The 20550-nt window shown below is 35.4% G+C and overlaps 1 protein-coding gene across 1 annotated transcript in view; it reads right to left on the bottom strand.

Annotated features, from left to right (window-relative positions):
• Positions 1 to 20550, bottom strand: part of vipr1b (vasoactive intestinal peptide receptor 1b) — a 64993-nt gene that overhangs the window by 11982 nt on the left and 32461 nt on the right. Inside the window, exons 4-6 of the mRNA XM_051882482.1 lie at positions 16607 to 16707; positions 12868 to 12965; positions 4583 to 4718 (exon numbers count right to left, since the gene is read on the bottom strand). Of these exons, the coding sequence (XP_051738442.1) occupies positions 4583 to 4718; positions 12868 to 12965; positions 16607 to 16707 (335 nt within the window). The remainder of the gene's footprint in view (positions 1 to 4582; positions 4719 to 12867; positions 12966 to 16606; positions 16708 to 20550) is intronic.

Below are 20550 nucleotides of genomic sequence, written 5' to 3'. Positions count from 1 at the left end.
AGTCTTTCTAAAAATACTTCTTTAAGCTCCGTGATCTGAGGATCATAGAAAGATTAACACATCTTAAATTCTGTTCCTCTCTGCAACACTCTCAAAATGAGAGCTCATGCCTTACAGGCAAAAGAAAAGAATTGGGTGGATGAAGCAATTGACAGTTTAGACAGCAGAAGGCTCTGAATGATGCTTTCTCCTTTTGGGCTTGTAAAATGAGGCAGTGCAGGATGAATGGATCCGGCTCATAGTTCTAATGCACACAAATCATCCCAAATTACTCTGAGAGCTGCAGCCTCTTGCTCAGGGCACGTGGCCCCTGAAATAGATAGAAAGCTTTCGCTGCAGGCTCAACTACACAAATGGCTAACAAACACCTTCTGCTGAGCTGCACCTCTCAACTGCTTTTTATAATGCATTTATTATGTATCATACATAAAACCACTGTGACTAATTCTTTTTGTGACGCTGTTTTCTGGCAATCAGTCATTCTGCCATTCCCCATGGGCCTACTGTTATTTAAAGGTGAGAATAATGTTAATAAGGCAGCTTGACACATAACCTAGCTGTGAATATTCACTGATTCCACAGTAGATTAGTATTATTTTTTATGCAGATGAATGATGTAAGGTGTTTTGAGGAGCACTGCTTAGTAGTTCTTTATTTAAATGTAAGCATTGTAATATATAGGCTCTGTAATGGGCGAAAAAAAAAAACATAGATTCAAATCTCAGCCTAGCAAATTGATGTAAAAACTGACAGCCAGTGAACACTTTGAATCATAGATACAGATGTAAACTGTGGCTTTTGCAATTTATGTCAAGAGATGGCTATTCATTTGTTTTGGCACCAAAATAAGAATATGGTAGAACCAGTTTTCATAGACATTTTCATTTGACATTTTGTTCCACAGAAAAAAGCCTGGAGCGACATGATTTTCAGCAAATGACCCGTGAAAAGAGCGACTCAATTGGACTGTCCACATTTAAACATGTCCATCCTTTTTGCCACAGTGTTTCAGACCATTTCAGACCCTTTTCTACCTACAATCATTATTGTAAAAAGCATTTTGCATTTAAAATCCACTTGCCTTAAAAGTCAAATGCTCAGTTTGAAAGAGAATTATACTTCTGAAGATCTCACAGACGGCCTTGATCTATTGTAAATTCCTGTTCAAACTACAGACATTGAGAGACACCAGATCTGAAAACTGGACACGTGTTACAGCAGGGCACTTCACTTTAGAAGCACACGCACTCTAAGAAGCCACGTTTATTGAGAGGTTTATCCTCCTTTGTCAAGTTCAATCAATAGTCAACTCAACAGCTGAGTCATCTCAGAAAATGTCCTTCACTATTACTAGCAGTCAGGAGATGATGTTTGTCACAACCCTGCTAAATATTGTGAAACTGATTCATCTCATTCTTTAGAAATTTTTTTAGAATATTCAACTAAACAGCTAAAACAAGCATGAATTGCTCCAGCCTGGTTTAGGCTGATCTGGTGCAGTTCTAGTTGGAAACATTTAAATTTTATTTGACCAGTTTTGCTGTTTTACTTGCATGGTCTAATATTAATTATGCCATGGACACTCTTTTACTAGTTTTACTAATTTTACTTATATGGTCTAATTTTAACTTTGTCACTGCCACTCTTTTATTTGCCTTTTACGTGCTGTTTTACTTGCATGGTCTAATTTTAATTTTGTTACTGTTTCTCTTTTACCTGCTTTTTTTTTTACTACTTTTACTAGTTTTGCTTGCATGGTCTAATTTCAATTTTGTCACTTTTACAACCCGAATTCTGGAAATGTTGGGACATTTTTTAAATTTGAATAAAATGAAAACTAAAAGACTTTCAAATCACATGAGCCAATATTTTATTCACAATAGAACATAGATAACATAAATGTTTAAACAGAGCATATGTTGCTCTAAAACCTTTATATACCTTTCAGCATTCACAGTGCCTTCCAAAACATGCAAGCTGCCCATACCGTATGCACTTATGCACCCCCATACCATCAGAGATGCTGGTTTTTGAACTGAACGCTGATAACACACTGGAAGGTCTCCCTCCTCTTTAGCCTGGAGGACACGGCGTCCGTGATTTCCAACAAGAATGTCAAATTTGGACTCGTCTGACCATAGAACACTTCTCCACTTTGAAACAGTCCATTTTAAATAATCCTTGGCCCACAGGACACGACGGCGCTTCTGGACCATGTTCACATATGGCTTCCTTTTTGCATGATAGAGCTTTAGTTGGCATCTGCAGATGGCACGGCAGATTGTGTTTGCCGACAGTGGTTTCTGGAAGTATTCCTGGGCCCATTTAGTAATGTCATTAACACAATCATGCCGACGAGTGATGCAGTGTCGTCTGAGGGCCTGAAGACGATGGGCATCCAATATAGGTCTTCGACCTTGTCCCTTACGCACAGAGATTTCTCCAGTTTCTCTGAATCTTTTGATGATGTTATGTACTGTAGATGATGAGATTTGCAAAGCCTTTGCAATATGATGTTGTGGAACATTGTTTTTAAAGTATTCCACAATCTTTTTACGCACTCTTTCACAGATTGGAGAGCCTCTGCCCATCTTTACTTTTGAGAGACTGTGCCTCTCTAAGAGATCCCTTTTACAGCTAATCATGTTACAAACCTGATATCAATTAACTTAATTAGTTGCTAGATGTTCTCCCAGCTGAATCTTTTCAAAATTTCTTGCTTTTTCAGCCATTTCTTTATGAAATGTGAATTTGTCTGTTTTTTTGTTGTTGTTTTTTTTTTTGTTCTGTTTTTGTTGTTTTTAACACTACTTGTATAGTTATTTTATGTGCTGGTGAGCCAAAGACAATTTTCCACCTCGGTGGACAATAAAGATATACAACAACATACAACAACAACATTTGTTGTCCCTGTGCCAACTATTTTGAGAACTGTAGCAGGCATCAAATTTGAAAAAGTGTAAAATTTCTCGGTTTAAACATTTGTTATGTTATCTATGTTCTATTGTGAATAAAATATTGGCTCATGTGATTTGAAAGTCTTTTAGTTTTCATTTTATTCAAATTTAAAAAACATCCCAACATTTCCGGAATTCGGGTTGTATATGATTTTCAAATATTTTTTAGAAGTTTTGCTGTTTTACTTGCATGGTTTAATTTTAATTTTGTCACTGTCACTGTTTTACCTGTTTTTTTTGTTTTGTTTTTTGTTTTACTACTTTTGCTTTTTTACTTGCTTGGTCTAATGTTAATTTAGTCATTGTCACTATATTTAACATGCTTTTTACTAGTTTTGCTGTTTTACTTGCATGGTCTAATTTTAATTCTGTCACTGTCACTCTTTTACCTGTTTTTTTTTTGTTTTGTTTTTTTTTGTTTTTTTACTACTTTTGCTTTTTTACTTGCTTGGTCTAATTTTAATTCTGTCACTGTCACTGTTTTACCTGTTTTTTTGTTTTGTTTTTTGTTTTACTACTTTTGCTTTTTTACTTGCTTGGTCTAATGTTAATTTAGTCATTGTCACTATATTTAACATGCTTTTTACTAGTTTTGCTGTTTTACTTGCATGGTCTAATTTTAATTCTGTCACTGTCACTCTTTTACCTGCTTTTTTACTACTTTTGCTTTTTTAGTTGCATATTGTCACTGTTTTACTTGCATTTTACTAGTTTTACTAACATGGTCTAACTTAAATTTTGTCACTGTCACTATTTTACCTGCTTTTTAAAACTTCTTTTGTTATTTTACCTACATGGTCTAATGTTAATTTTGTCACTGTCACTCTTTTACTTGCTTTTAAATTTCGTCACTGTCACTCTTTTACCTGCTTTTTACTACTTTTGTACTTCTAGTTTTGCTTATTTACTCTTTTACCTGCTTTTTATTTTTAATTTTGTCACTTCCCCACTTTCATCTGCTTTCACAAATTTCTGGTTGTTTGGAGCTAGTGTGGTGTTGGTTTAAACAAAACATAGCTGGTGAGAGTAGTCAACCAGCTATGGTCCTGGTGGAGTTTCTAAAAATGTTACTGGTTAAAATAGACAAGAAGCTTAGTGGGACACTAGCAAACCAGTATACATCGGCTTATCAGCACAGTAGTGTAAAACTAGCACAAAAGAAATACCCTATGGCGTCAGTGTAAAAAAAATGACCCAAAATTCACATTACATCTTGTGATTCTGCAATGTTGTGAAAGGAAAATCTGTGAAATTGAATTGGCTTGAGGGGCTACAACAATAACAGTGGAAGTACACACCATCCAGAATGATTGGAACAAGCATTTCGGCAAGCTGGTTCAAACAGAGGTCACCAAGAGCAGTAAATTCAGCAGCGAGTGTGAAGTTATGCCAATGGATGTTTAGCAGCAGACATAACAGTCGAGAGGCCCAAGACACTTCTGTTAACACACCACGAGACCCGTGAGTATGAAAAAAATGTAAACGCGGTCAGCTGGGCTATACTATATTTACGTTGATTATTAACAATGCTAGATGAATACTTGGTTTTCTGCGTATGGAAATCACATGGTTTGCTAACTGAAACTATACAGACTGCTGAGGGATCCATGCAAAAATGAACTTACAGAGCCAGTGGAGCAGTTGTCAGACTCTTGAACAACATCATACAGCACCGCATCTTTGACGAAGACAGCAATGGCTTTCAAAATGAAGGACACGAACAGGTGCATGTGGATGTAGTTCCGCGTGCAGTGGAGTTTCCTGAGGGAATACAAGGAATACAATCAGCCACACTTACGGACTGAACCTAAAATATGTTAAGCCTGAATGGGAAATCCCCTGCCCCCTAATTACACCCCGTCCTTGGAACTAATAATGGAAAAAATGACAGCTAATTACACTACAAATGAAATCCTAATTGAGCTTTCTGGTCCTTGAAAGGGGTTCGTTAAACAGATAATTTGTTGCACTGTGTTGTCCATTTCACACACATTTCTACTTACCGTAAACATGGGAATTCACAAAATCTGATTAAAAAAATTCAAGGTAGCTGCTCATGTCCAACATGCTTATTTAATATTTTCAAGCTATGGCATGCAGACAAAATACTGACCACATTGCATCTACTCTATGGAAGAAATGGGTTTGGAGGAATAAAAGAGAGAGTAAATGACATAATATTCATTTAATGGGGGAACTATTCTTTTAAGAATATATCCAGACCTGCATTGAGGCACTCTGATATCCCAGAACACCCTGAACATTATTTCTTTTGTTTATATTGTCCATACCTCACACTTGTAGAACAGCGTCACTTGTCTCTCATGAGTATGAAAGAAATAATATGTATTTGATAAAAAAACAATAATATTGTGGAATTAATAATATTTAAATTTTTTTCTAGAGCTGCTGTACAGCCAAAATTACGTTCCCTCTATCACTGTAAAGCTGCTTTGACACAATCTGCACTGTAAAAAGCACTGTATAAATAAAGGTGACTTGACTTGACTTGGAATATTATTAAAATTTCCAGTCTTCAGTGTCACATGATCCTTCAGAAATAATTCTAAAATGCTGATTTGGTGCTGAGGAACATTCTTATTATCAATGTTAAAAACATTTGTGCTGCTTAATAAACAATGATGCATTTTCTTCAGGATTCTTTGATGAATAGAAAGTTCAACAGAACAAAATATATATGAAATTACTTTTATTGTTACTTTTGATCAATTTAAAGCATTTTATAAAGCATTTCTGTTAAAAGAAAAAAATATTTTTTATATATAATTAATTTAATTGACCTCAAACTTTTGAATGGTAAAGTACTTCTCACAAAGCTATATTTAAAAAATGTACATAAACTACTTTATTGTCACATATGTAATGTCATTATCTCACCACAAGAGGTATTATCACTGGGCTACTGAATTCGGGGACAAGGAATGCATGTAATGAAGACCTGTTATTAATTTAGAGTAAACATAGCTTTCAATAGCTTATTATTAACCCATGTGCTGTGTTGAAAACACTGTAACACATTTGTGTTCCTGGTGAAAACTTGTTTTATTTGTTTTCTTTCAATTAGGACGAGTTTTGTATTTATTTTTGGAACTGATTGATCATAGGCCTCATTGATCTGAGCTTAACTGAGCTCAGTTTTTGATTGGAAAAAAACATTATTTGTGGATAAAATTGTCAATATTCAACAAAATATGGAAAAAATTGCACTGTTTATCAAACTAGTGTGCTTTAAAGGGTTAGTTCACCCAAAAATGAAAATAATGTAATTTATTACTCATGTCATTCTACACCCGTAAGGCCTTCATTCATCTTCGGAACACAAATTAAGATATTTTTGATTAATCCGATGGCTCAGTGAGGCCTGCATTCAAAGCAATGACACTTCCTCTCTCAAGATCCGTAAAGGTACTAAAAACATTTAAAACAGTTAATGCGAGTTCAGTGGTTCTACCTTAATATTATAAAGCGACGAGAATACTTTTTGTGCACCAAAAAAACAAAATAACGACTTTTCAACAATATAGTGATGGGCCGATTTCAAAACACTGCTTCACGAAGCTTCAGAGCTTTATGAATCGAATCAGTGACTCGGATCTCCTATCAAATGGCTAAACAGCTGAAATCACGTGACTTTGGCGCTCTGAGTCACTGATTCGATTCGCAAAGCTTCGAAGCAGTGTTTTAAAATCAGCCCATCACTATATTGTTGAAAAGTCATTATTTTGTTTTTTTGGCGCACAAAAATATTCTTGTCGCTTTATAATATTAAGGTAGAACTACTGAACTCACATTAACTGTTTTAAATATGTTTTTAGTACCTTTATGGATCTTGAGAGAGGAAATGTCATTGCTGTGAATGCGGGCCTCACTGAGCCATCGGATTTAATCAAAAATATCTTAATTTGTGTTCCGAAGATGAATGAAGGTCTTACGTGTGTGGAACAACATGAGGGCGAGTAATAAATGACACTATTTTCATTTTTGGGTGAACTAACCCTTTAATGTTTAACAGGGACGTTTGTTTTGAAATGCCTTTATTTTGTACAAAATGGAACAAAGTCACACTTGTGGTGTTAATCATTTGTCAACAAATAAAACCTTATTGCAAAGTGTTACCAGTCATTCTTTTGTCTACCAATTTCATTATTGAAAAGTCTTTTCATATTAAGTTTCCTAGAATTAGTTTTTTGCCTGGTTTTTGACTTACGGTATTGGATTTTCATTTGTCTACCTTCCTTGGTGATGTCTTGCTTCAACTTGTTATAATTATGTGTCCAGTAAGATGAATTCTATACAATGTGTGGAAAAGTTACTATTGATTACTCCAGAAATCCAATAGTTTTGTTTCTGTGGCAAAAGCCTGCTGAGATGGGTCAAAAATATTATACATTATAGCAGGTCGAAATCAATGAATCTCGCTTTTCTGGTTACTACAGCATCTAGCCCCTACTTTTTTAAAAATCTCTTTTTTTTAAGTTTTAGCCAACAGTAAAACTCAGATACATTGGACAAATCCTTTGGATAAACAAATTATGTTTAGTTTAGTAAAAAAAAAAAAAAAAAGATTTATGGACAATAAAGATTCAAAAACACATGTGAACCAGTGATGAAGCAGTGTTGGTTTTTATATAAGTTGCCATTCTCATTGCATAACATTGCAGTTCTTCCTGACTGACTTTAACTTTACATTCATTTGAGTTAAAGGTCAAATCAGTGTGTTTCCTTTAACCTAGCACTCATGCACAGGCATGATGTCTCTGGTTTGCTCATTTCACATGCTGTGATCTGACACCATCAGCATGATTTTACAGATACACAGGCCTATGTTGCGTCTCTAGTGTGTGGCCATCTGTAGGATCACCTTGACATATACCATTGACAGATTTAAACACTACAAAATTTTTACCAAGTATTTCTTGGTAAGGGAACAATTTAATTAGACCACAGACTGTCTTTCCACCAAGCAATGACAACTTGTGACCTGAGTCATTCAATGGAGTGGGAGCAAGTGTTCAAACCGGCAATAATAACCTGAGGTGTGATCAGGTCTTCAGCCCCTGTCAGTTCCTGAAATCCCACATCAGACTGATATAGTCTCAGTTAAGACTGCTTAAGCCTGCAGCTCGAGTGCAGATAGTGTTAAGAGATGGGATTAGGACTGATTACATTGCTGCAGAGCTGAACATGAGCAGCTTTACTGAGGAGCAGTACTCTGGTGATACACATGAACCTTATTACTGATGGGAATGACAGCATTTAGGGTGGGCTGTGGTGTAGTTAAAGCTCAGGTTGGTAATCAGAAGGGGAAAGCTGTGAACTATCATATTTGTGCCCTTGGGCAAAGCACTTTAACCCCAGGATGCTCCAGGGAGGATTTACGCTGTAATAAGTGTGCTGTGAATTGCCAAAAGTATCCATTTATGGCTGTTTACAGCAGAACTTTTGCATTTTTATAGGTCTGCCTCTTACTAGGGTGAACTGACGCGACCCAGACGCAGTCCTGGTTTTTGGAGTCATGTCCCCAAAAATGTCCTCATTTTACATCACGTTCTAAACAGCCTGCAAATACAGTGTAAAAAAGCCTGACCAACATAGCCTGTTGGTTAGCAGAACATATATTGAATATTTTAAAGAGGCTATAAGTATTTTCATGTATTAATCGCTTTTTTATTGCCAATGTGTGAACAGCTTCTAATGAAACATAAAAAATGAGACCCAATTCCCTGACTTCCTAGGTTGTCTATGAAAGCATGTATTTTTATGTGAAGGATTTAGGACGTTTTTGCTGGGAAAATCAAAAGGATGTGATATTTACGTGCGCTCCCAAGAGCCTCTCTTCCGTTCAATGACACATATGAAATGAATGCTTATACAATGTTCAGAATAACGCTGAAAGAGGCATTCTGTATTGTAATGTCAATATGTCAAAGGGATTATTTCAAACTATAGTCTGACATAGCCAGATCTGTATAGTCTATAGTCTCAAACTTTATAACCAAACAGTGCAATTTTAATGACCTCATCTGTCGTCATGAGGCTGGTGAAATGCTTGTGTTAACATATTCACATCTCTATGATCAGATGCTTTCTTAACTGCTGTTTTCTCATGCTGCCATTTTTTGTTGTTTATTTTGTTACTGAGAGGAAAGAGCACAGCACATATTTACATATTAACGTCGCTCTAAGCAGCGTGGATGGTGTCAGGATGTTTGTTAAAAGTATATTGCTGCAAATGTATTTCAAACTTCGGTAACACTTTTTTTAGGGTCTTTTAACTAGTTGCTTATTAGCATGCATATTAATAGAATATTGGCTATTTATTAGTACTTATTAAGCACATATTAATGCCTTATTCTGCATGACCTTATTCTACATTCTTAATCCTACTCAATACCTAAACTTAACAACTACCTTACTAACTATTAATAAGCAGTAAATTAGGAGTTTATTGAGGGAAAATTCATAGTTAATGGTTTATATGTGTTCCCTATACTAAAGTGTTACCCAAAATTCTTTTTAGTTTTAAATGAAGAATAAAAAAGAACTTCGCCGTAAGTATATTGGGGTCTTGAATCACATTCAGTCTCTTGTACGTTACGTGTGCACGAGTGCAAGAACAAGCAATAAGTTGCTGGCTGCAGTTCGCATAATGGCCACTGGTGCTGCTAATAACAGGGGTTTCTGAATTCTACATATAGCCACTTTAAAGGGATAGGTGACCCAAAAATGAAAATTTTGTCATTACGTACTCACCCTCAAGTTGTTCCGAACCTGTAAGAGTTTCTTTCTTCTGTTGAACACAAAATACGTTATTTTAAAGAATGCTGGTAACCAGACAGTTGACGGCACCTACTGACTTCCATAGTAGGAAAAAAAATACTATTGAAGTCAATGGGTGCCGTCAACTGTCTGGTTACCAACATTCTTTAAAATATCATATTTTGTGTTCAACATGCAGGTTTGGAACAACATGAGGGTGAGTAAATGATGACAAAAATTTTATTCTTGGGTGAACTATCCCTTTAATCAACAAAGGGGGCTGCCAGCTACACTGATTATTTAGTCAAACTTAAGGCCTTTGCACGCTGAGTCCGAAATTCGCATGCGAAATTTTCGCACATTAAAAAATAAATATGACCTCACGTTATGTCAATCACGTTTGCACACTGCCTCAGAAACTTTCGTCCGTCATAAAAAAATTCGGATCAGATTCGATTTTCTGCATTTTTCGCATCCGTGGCAGGCATTTTGAGAGACGTTTTGACAATCCAGAGCCACCGTACAAGCGAACGCCAAAATCCCGAATGCCATCTGACAAGTTGATCCACTTCATCTACAGCATAAAGCAGTAGCACTGTATGACAAACAAAGTGCGGAATACAAAGAGACAGAATATAAGACAGATTGTGCCAGTAGCAAAGCATCAAACTGAGCCACTGACATCCTGAAGTAAACTTTGAAACGCTCGGGATAATCATGCAGCTCCTTGATGAGGTGAACTCTCCTTTTTCTCTATGCAATATGGGATTCGATGGACCCAATATTTCCTCTTTCTTTTTCTCTTTTTATAGTGCTCACTGCTTGAAGACTCTATTTTGTATTGTTTTGCGAATTTTTTCGCAACGGATTCATTAATATGCATCGGACTCAGTGTGCAAGGTCTCTGTGCGTGACAAATTTTTAGGATCACGAATACGGAAAAACACATACTAAAATTTTGGACTCAGTGTGCAAAGGCCTTTACAGAAATTAACAAAATTACTAATTAATGAAGAGCTTAACCTGGACACAATATTATCATCAATTATCAATTGTTATCGGTTTCTATTCATGTTAAAGGGTTAATTCAGTCAAAAATGAATATTCTGTCATTAGCTGCTCACTCTTAAGTCGTTCCAAACCTGTAAGACTTTCATTCATCTTCGAAACACAAATAATATTTTTAATGAAATCTGAGAGATTTATGTCCGTCCACTGAAAGTCTATTCACCCAAAACTCTGATGGTTCATAAAGAGATCGTAAAATAAATCCATATGAATAGAGCGTTTAAATCCAAGTCTTCTGAAGAGACACAATTGCTTTATATGATGAACAGATTTAATTTAGGCTTTAATCCAACACACACACATCTTAACAATATCATGTGGGTGAAATATGCATTCCAATATGAATAATAATCAAAATAAATAAATAATAAAAAAACAGTTTGCATAGTTTGGTTTTTGTGAAATGTATTAAAACCAATTAGGGTTGACCCGCAAACATCATAATAATTATTAATTATAATAATATAGTATATTTAAACCCACAATTAAAAAACAAAACATACTAAATGTATTGTCCTCATTTTTGAATTCATAGAAATGAAAGCGCCAGCGCAAGTTCTACCAGGAAGACTTAATGTCACGTCATCCTTCGTAATAATAAGTCTGGCCAATCACTGCTTGACACCTGGTGTTAATGAGCACAGAATTCTCGGTTTCACGTTCGCAGCTGATGACTCTGACGCTCCCCTCCATCCTCCCCACCACCACCAGGTTGGCCCTGTCGATCCATCAGGGGTAGGCTCCGCCCCTGCCTTCATCTTCAGGCAGGATCAGCCAAATTTGCATCCCCAGGATTCGGACGAAGGACGGGGCCTACGCCAAAGAACTTTTCCATACAACTAAACATGAAACATTGTAGCTCACTACCATTTGTTTATACTTTATGGAATAAATAACAAGTAAACGTTCACCTGCCCTCTGAGTCTTTATGGTAGAACTGACATTTCAGTGACAATATTTTGACAACTGAACTAGGAAATGTAACTGGTTTCCATTTCAGAAATCTGGTCACCTTATTATGAACAAGATACATCCATAGCAGTTACTGTAATGAGCATGCCACAGTAATGAGCCATGTCAAAAATGAATGATCCACTAAAACAGCATCATAAATAGTGTAATCCACTACAAATGTATGCAATGTTTAATTCCTACATAAATAATGTTGCCTATACGATTTGAATGCTAACTTGGTGCCACGTAAATGGTTTTAAATGGTGTTTCACATGGGTTTATTTATGAGCACTGCACTGAAATGTTTCTCTAATGGCGGAGAGTCTTCTTTGGCTTAGATGAAATGTGTGTGTTGGAAAATACATGTAAGAAAGCTCTTATCTCTGTCATTAGCAGGGCGTTCTGCCTCTAGTGAGCAGGATCAATCGCTGTAGTCTCACGACGGAAGCATGTTGTTCGCTGTTTAATCCTCGACAGCTTCAGTGATTCAGTGACTCGTTTCATGACATCCCATGGTGCATTTAGGTTTGGCTTTAACCACGCATAAAGCACTATTTTCTGTGTTTAAAGCCTGTTAACCATTAGCTTCATCAAAATGTCATCCTTGAAATATATATACCTTGTATTTGTACCCTGTTCTTGGACCCTGTTCATGCAATTAATTTATATGAAGATGTTAAAATAAGTAAATGATATTAGTTCACTCTCAGTTCATTTGAACTGCCATTTTTCCTAGAAATAATTGCTTTGGATGGGTTCTTTAAAACTAGTTAAAGCAAATACAGTACTAGTACAAACATGATACATCTAAAACAATTGTCCTTGTCACATATTACATGAAGTTACTATAGTAATAACTATAAATTATCCATAATTACATGCAACTAACCCTAAACCAAAACCCTATTCTTAACCCTAGCTCTATAGTAAGTACATGTAGTTAATTAATATTACTCAGTGCTTAAATGTATAATTATACTGTAACAAGGACAACAAAAAAAAAAAAAGTCTAACCACAATGTCTTAGCAAAATAACATAATCGACTGAACATAACCCACCTCTAGACCTATATGTTAGCATAGTTTCGACAAATGTAGAATTTCTTACCTGAATATACAAAGTATTACAATGGCAGTAGTAAGCGAAATGAGAGAAACACTGTGTCCAATGGTGTAGCCAATCTTTACCGACCTGAAGAAACTATCCTGCAAAAAGAAAAGAAAGAATGTGTGTTCACTAGTTAAAATAGCACTGGACTCAATTTAAACAACCATGTCTGCTCGAATTTTCAATTTACACTAATGTTCAAAAGTTTGGGGTCAGTAAAAATTTTTTTGAAAGAAATTAATACTTATATTCAGCAAGTCAAATAAATGCAGTTCTTTTGAACTTTCTATTCATCAAAGTATATTCATCAGTTTTTTCACAAATCTATTAAGCAGCTTAACAGTTTGATAATAATAAGAAATGTTTCTTAAGCAGCAAATCAACATATTAGAATGATTTCTGAAAGATCATGTGACACTGAAGACTGGAGTAATGATGCTGAAAATTCAGCTTTGTCGTCACAGTGACAGGGTTATGTTTAGTTCTGTTCAGTTTGATTGTGTTTTAGTTTGGTTTTCCCCGTTCCCGTTTGTCTGTTCTATAGTTCCTTGTTAGTTTCCATAGTTACTCATCTGTCACGGTTTCTAATTAGTTACTCACCTATTCCCAGTTCCTTTGATCAGTCTCCCTGTGTATTTAAGCCCGGTGTTCCATTTGTTCAGTGTTCGGTCTTGTTTATGTTCATGTGGTTGTGCTATTCTGTTTTCTGTCGATCTCCAGTGTGTTATGTTTTGGATTTATTCATTACATTCCATCATTGTGCACTTTACTACAGCCACTAAACATTACACACAGGAATAAATTATGTTGTAAAATATATTAAGACAGAAAACTATTATTCTAAATTGACATAATATTTCACAATAGTACTGTTTTACTGTGTTTGGTCAAATAAATGCAGCCTTTGTGACGGCGAGCATAAGAGACTTCTTTCAAAAGCATTAAAAATTTGTAATGACAGTAGTGTATAAAATCTTTTGATTACGGTATCATATTTTTTAACATCACTGAATGCACTTTCTAGCAAACCATTCTTTTAAAAGCAAGAAATTTATATTTTGTCTTGGTCTAAATATGTATCTCATATGCAGTATGTCACAATTGTGTTCAATACAAGATTTTGAATATAAGATTTTTAAAAAGCACACTGCTATCAGTATGAATGACAACAGTGGGGTCAAAACAAGCATTCACTGCCCCTCAAAACAATCTTCACAAACATTACAGCTCATAAAAACAACAACCTTGGTATCTGACCATAACTCTTTTTGTCCATTTTATTGGATCCTGATGTCTGAAAAGGAGGATTCTTACTCAAGGTTATCTTTTTTGTGGTAAGAATGGGCACTGTGCTGTCTCTTCCACGCAAATCTTTAAAAGACTCACCTGCGTAGAGCGTATTTTAAATAACCCCCTCTATAGTCTTTGACCAAAGTCAAATATAAAAACCTGAACATGGCAACAAGGAGCATCAGACACTCATCAACAACAACATAAAATTCCTTTTAAGTCCCATGCCCACATATTCCCGGTGGGTCTGAAGACCGGGCGTGCTGATTACCCATCCTGTTGATGTGAAAACATGCTGGGAAAGCTTTCATTGAAGGGCAAAGGTCATTTGCTCTTCACTTAACTACATTCTGCTCAAAAGATCAAGGTGTTTCATGTTATATAACAACTGCTTCAACGACGGCTTATTTGTGTGTTTACAAATACATCCAAAGACTATGCCGATGTGCTTTGCTAAATAAAGGAGCTATTATGTTTGGACTTGTTAGTTTGCACTAGGCAATAAAAGGCAGGCTGGAAATGGAGGCTGAGAGGTTGACTGAAAAAGGGTGAACGGTAAAGCTTGTTTTTTTTTGGGGTGAGGAACACTCAACATAACATGAGAACGATCACTTTGTGTAGGCTAAAAGTTCAATACGTCAAGAGTCGGAGCATTTCAGTGTTGTATAATGCCAGTGGAGTTGAAAACACTAGTTTGACATAACTTTACTAAGATATTTTGCATGTATGATGCTCTCTAAAGTCTTCCAATCACCTTTAGCGATAGTAAACTATTTTAGCCCTATTTGGGCAGTAATTGTTTCTCATGGGGACCGTCTAAAAATAAATTTGCATACACCTCAGGTGGCAATTTATTCACAGTGGAGGAGAAATTTCTGTGATTCTACGAATCCAGGAATGTGCTGCTTAAAGTTTCATCTTTCAAATTCTGTCCATTTTATCATGAAATTCAAACCATAAATGCCATAAATTTTGATGCTCTTTAATGTGGCGTGACAGATGACTGTATAGGTGCCTCAGTTCAAGTGACAGCACGGGTGAACATGATCATCTCTTCCTCTTTAATACTAATTACAGAACAAACATGAATGAACATCTGAAGGTATACAGTACAACTTACTGAAACGTATCATATCTTGTGTAATTGCTCAATTAGTGTTTCAGTGGTGGAAAAACATCAATAAAACAGCTTATAAACAATATGTCACGTAGCATTACATGTACCTCAGGCAAGTCATTCAGTGTCCACACAGTAGTTCGCTAGAGAAATTAATTCTTTCGCTAAATATATGAACTGCATTAGCCTATATTAATTATATTTTACTTAATCTGTTAGTGATGTCTTGATTATTTAACGTATGTTTAAATAAATCTGTCATGAAAATGATAACCACTGTGTAAATGGTTATATTTCAACAATGAATTGGAGTAAAAACGTAATTTTATAATTAGATTTAGAAATTAATGCAAAAACTGCCTTATGTGCAGTTTACATGTTTGCATACAATTTGTTATTTGAGTATTTATTATTATATCTAAAAATAAATAGCAACTGAATTTAATAGTTTGGGCTCTGTTGTTAATTATAACCTTAATTATTATAGTAATGTGCAAGTAAGGGCTCCCTATATAGTTTACAGCATTAGCAGAGATAATTTTTTATTCTTAAGAAAAATTTAATCATAATTGAATTTATTTAAACACAGAGACACATTTGTTCAAAAAAGCAAAAAAGCAATTTAGTTTTCTCCCCCCTGCTGTACCGAACCGTGACTTCAAAACTGAGGTATGTACCGAATTGTCAGTTTTGTGTACCGTTACACCCCTACTTATTTATTATTTGATTATTTAAATATCCTGTTTAAAAATAAGAAAACTGACACGCTACGGTTGAAATGGTTTTCTGTCTAGCATTTTATCTCTCAAAATGATGGATGTCATTTAAAAAATGTGGAAATTAGCATATATTCTTAGTTTCGAGTAAATTGTTTTAAAAGTGATTTTGTTCTCTTATTTCTTTGTCTTCTTAACAGCTCCCACTCACTGTAGTAGAGTGGTGAAGTAATCTTATTCTTGTAAACAGTTTCCAGCATTTCAGTAATAAAAGTGTCCATTTGTACATTATTGTAAAATGCAACAGTTACCATATGGTGCTTGGCAGTGGTCAAAAAAGGATTTAGACAATGACTTTCGAATTGATCCCTTCTTGTAAACTTAGAAATGTGGATTCAGAGTTCGGATGGCATTTAAATTAACACACGACCTTGGTGCTTGACAACAGTAGGTAATTCAACCAGGAATTTTTACGCAGATGGTTGGAGAAAAAAAAAATCGGATGGCAATACAAATGACTGACTAGCCCCTATACTGTAAATGTTAAAATCACCTTACGTCCCCATGAGAAACAATTACTCTCTGAAAAGAGCTTTTGTAAACAATTTGTACTTACATCGTCAACGGTACCATTCAGATTATAGCCACAATACACTGCGATTTCCATCGGGTCCATCTCAGTCCAGCCATCAGCAGTGCAAGTCTTTGAGAGGTTACCTGTGTGAAAAATGTAAAGGTCATTAACCTCAAGATACACATGCTGGCTGCTCTATTTAGAAGTTGCATCTGTTTATTACTCTTTTGACTTTAACTAAAACAAAGTGAGCCCTGAAAGCTGGCATCCTGGAGTGAGTCCACACAAAGTTAAATGGCATTCTGGAATAAAGCAGAGAAATGCGGAGCCACGTCACCCCTCTTGCTGAGGTGTCTCGCAATGAGACCCAACTGAGCACTGTGATTCAGTGAGAGTATTGTTTTGATCTATGCTGTATACAAATTTAAATAATGAATTATTGAGATGCTTGGGAAAGAAAAACAACATTTTTTAGGTCATAAGATTTAAACAGCGTTGGGGAAGTAGTTAAACTACAGTCAAAATACTGTTTGAAAAGGTAGTTAACTGCATTATAAGTTTTGAACAAAATTAGCAAACAACATTGAAGTTATTTAAGTGAGAATTACATTTTGTTTACGTTTTTTTTTTTTTTACATGTATGTTCTGTTTAGTTCCTGTTATGTCTGCCTGAGTTTGTAGTTTGTTTCATTTGTAACTAATTAGTTATTCATTCTGTTCAGCTGTACCTGTTTAGTTCCCTCATTACTCTCCATGTATTCAAGCCCTGAGTTGTCCTTAGTTCTTTGTCATGTATCGTCTTTGAATTAAGTGGTTGTGTTAGCTGATTCTCCTGAGTTCTCCTGTAATTTCCTAAGTGTGATATTAAAGACTGTTGTTATATTTCTTGTGCACTACATTACCACAGCCACCAAATGACATTAAATTTTTTTTATATATTTTGTAATTTCATCAGAGCCACTTTTTTCTCTTACAAAAATTACCCTGACAGTTTGACAGTTTTAAACTTAAGCTGATAAAACATCCTAATTTACACAACCAAGTCAAAAACAGCACATATACTATGGATATTTAAATTTGTGAATCATTTTTTAAAATCTTTTCATTTACATGAATCATTCAACATGACCAATTCACAAGAATGAGTCAGGCTTTGCAATGCTACATATGAGAAAGAGAACTGAATCAGACTTTCCAACTTTATATATGAGAGGTAGAACCATTTAGGATGAAGGATTCACTAGAATTAATCAGATTTTAGCTACACATTTGTAAGGGATCATCTGTTTCTATGTTGGTTTATTTTTTTTTCTTGGTTTTTCATTGATTGATTATGATCAGCACCTGTTCTCTATTTCATTGATTAGTTTGACTTGTGTTATTTAAACCCTGAGTTTGTTCAGTTCGAACTCCACATACACTATGGCTGCGTCTGAAAACTTAGGCAGCTGACTTGTTGCCTTGCTGCCTTATCAGGCAATGACTTTGTAGGCAGTGTTTAGGCATGAAGGTACCTCGCAAAACTGATTTCAGACACTCGATTCAAAAATCAATCAGATAAAAGTATCTCAGGAGACAGAAAGTGAATCTAACATTGGATTCAGACATGCCTTAATGCCTTCATACTTTGGAGGCAGCATTTTTAAACTTTCAGATGCAGCCTATGGAGACTGTCCTCCAAACACCCTATAGGTCGTTTTTTCAAGCACCTTATTACGACCTATTTTTACGTTTTAAAGTCATGCGCCCTCTAGCTGGTGTAAAAATAATGACAGTGTCGTGTTACGTCTCTCGTCATGAAATGACGTTTGACCGTCATTACCAATCAAAATGCGTGTTCATTTAAATGCAATGTGTGGACTTTTTACACGGTCCCTTACCCGCCATTTGTCCTATTTCCATTTAGCAAAACTCATTTTTTTATTAACGACTACACCTACCCCATCCTTAAACCTACCCTTAGTGATTTATAGTGCATATACACTTTATTTCATGGATTAAAATGAAAGTGTCCTGTTGTCGATAGGGGCGTAACTTTAGTAAACACTCCTATGGGCCGTATTTCAGGGAAGTGACAAACAACCTATATGGGCGTATTGGTTGGAGGACATGTTGGCCTATGAGACTTAGAACCATTTAAGATGAACTGATTCATTAGAACAATCTGACTTTCCAATTCTATATTTGGGAGAGAATCGTTTAGGATGAATTGATTTACTAGAAAGATCAGACATTCCAACTACACATAATGGCTGCGTCCCAATTCAGAGGCTGCATCCTTTGAAGGCCACATTCGAAGGCTGATTGCTTCACCGTGGCGTGACGAAGTCTGTCCCAATTCGAAGGCTCCTTCAAATGCGGCCTCCAAATGCGTCCTTCGTTTCCTGTGAAATGAAGGATACAACAGATGGATCCTTCACAGTCTTGCCTACCCCAGAATTCATTGCGCACCAGTGATGCAAGAATTTTTTTTAGAGAAATTGCCGAATTACACTTTTAAACTTAATTTTTGGGTTTCAAATTACTTAAATATCTATTAATACAAATGTAAACATAAAAAATAAACTTTAAATCATTTCAAATGTTGTATTATCTTACTACAATACAATTAAATATAGTTTATACTCTTTATTATATGCAGAAATGGACCATGGTGAACATATTTAGACAGTTTGGGAACCCTGTTTTGTTTTCAGACAGATTAATATAACTTTAAAAACCAGTACAAACGTTACTTGTTACTAGATAACAAGAATAATCCTCCATAGGCTAGACCGTCTCATATAACAGTGCTCGGTTCAAACTTCACGGCCTTTGAAGGATGCAGCCTCTGAATTGGGACACAGCTATAGTATGAGAGAAAGAGCCATTTAAGATGAACCATTTCATTAGAACAAATCTGACTTTCCAATTCTACATTTAAGAGAGAACCGTTTACGATGAACTAATTCACTAAGAATGAATCAGGCTTTCCAACTCCACATACAGTATGAGAGAGACAACCATTTAATATGAACTTATTCATTGGAATGAATCTGACTTTCCAATTCTACATTTGAGATTGAACCATTTAAGATGGATCGATTCACTAGAATGAATCAGACATATTGCACTAGATACTCGTTGAAAAAAAGAGCTTGTAACTGGAAAAGCTATAGTACTTTGAAAACAGCTGAACTACTGAAAAATTTTATTGAGACTAATAAACTAGTGTTCAAATGATTATGAGATCATTTACCTTGGATTATACCACAATCTATGACTCAATTAAGAGCCTTTTATATAAGAATAAGGGAGACATTCAAGGACTAGGTATGGGTATCCCATTACAATGATGCATTTAGAGAGAGAATTGTCTTATGGACCACAGATTTTGAAAAATATGATGTATACTTCTGGAGGAAGGACACTTAATTCCTCCTCAGTGAATTCATAGCGGATCCTGTGTTACAATGCCACATATTGATCCAAAACAAGCCAATCAATTTTACTCAGGCTTGAATTAAAAAGACTGTAGGTGCATGAGTCCCTGTGTGTTTTTTCTTCAATGCACTTGTTTTGTGAACACTGAATGAATGAAAAAAGCAATGCAGTTTCATAACATTACAAAATGAACATTGAATAGAGGCATACAACAGAGCTCTGAAATGGAAACATACTTTTAAAAAACAACAAATTACTTTCCAAAAAGAACAAATGCCAGCAGAAACAGCTTAAATGCATTAAATCTAGCCACAAAGACCACCTGTGCCTGCCCTGACAGGCAGTGACCTCCATCTAGATATAACAATGATGTCCACAGCTGAATGAATCATACTGACAGGTAGAGAATGATGTGTTTTCCAACTGCTGGAAAGATTTATTGGTAAATGAACTTTTTTGGGCCAATTAATGGAATTTTTAACTTTGTCTCCACCAAAAACTTATTAAATTTGAAGAAGGTAAAATAGGGGAAATGATAATAAGGTCTATTTGGCTATTAATTG

This window comes from Ctenopharyngodon idella, chromosome 23, assembly GCF_019924925.1.
Source record: "Ctenopharyngodon idella isolate HZGC_01 chromosome 23, HZGC01, whole genome shotgun sequence".
NCBI lineage: Eukaryota > Metazoa > Chordata > Actinopteri > Cypriniformes > Xenocyprididae > Ctenopharyngodon > Ctenopharyngodon idella.
This window is presented reverse-complemented; position numbering and strand designations above follow the sequence as displayed.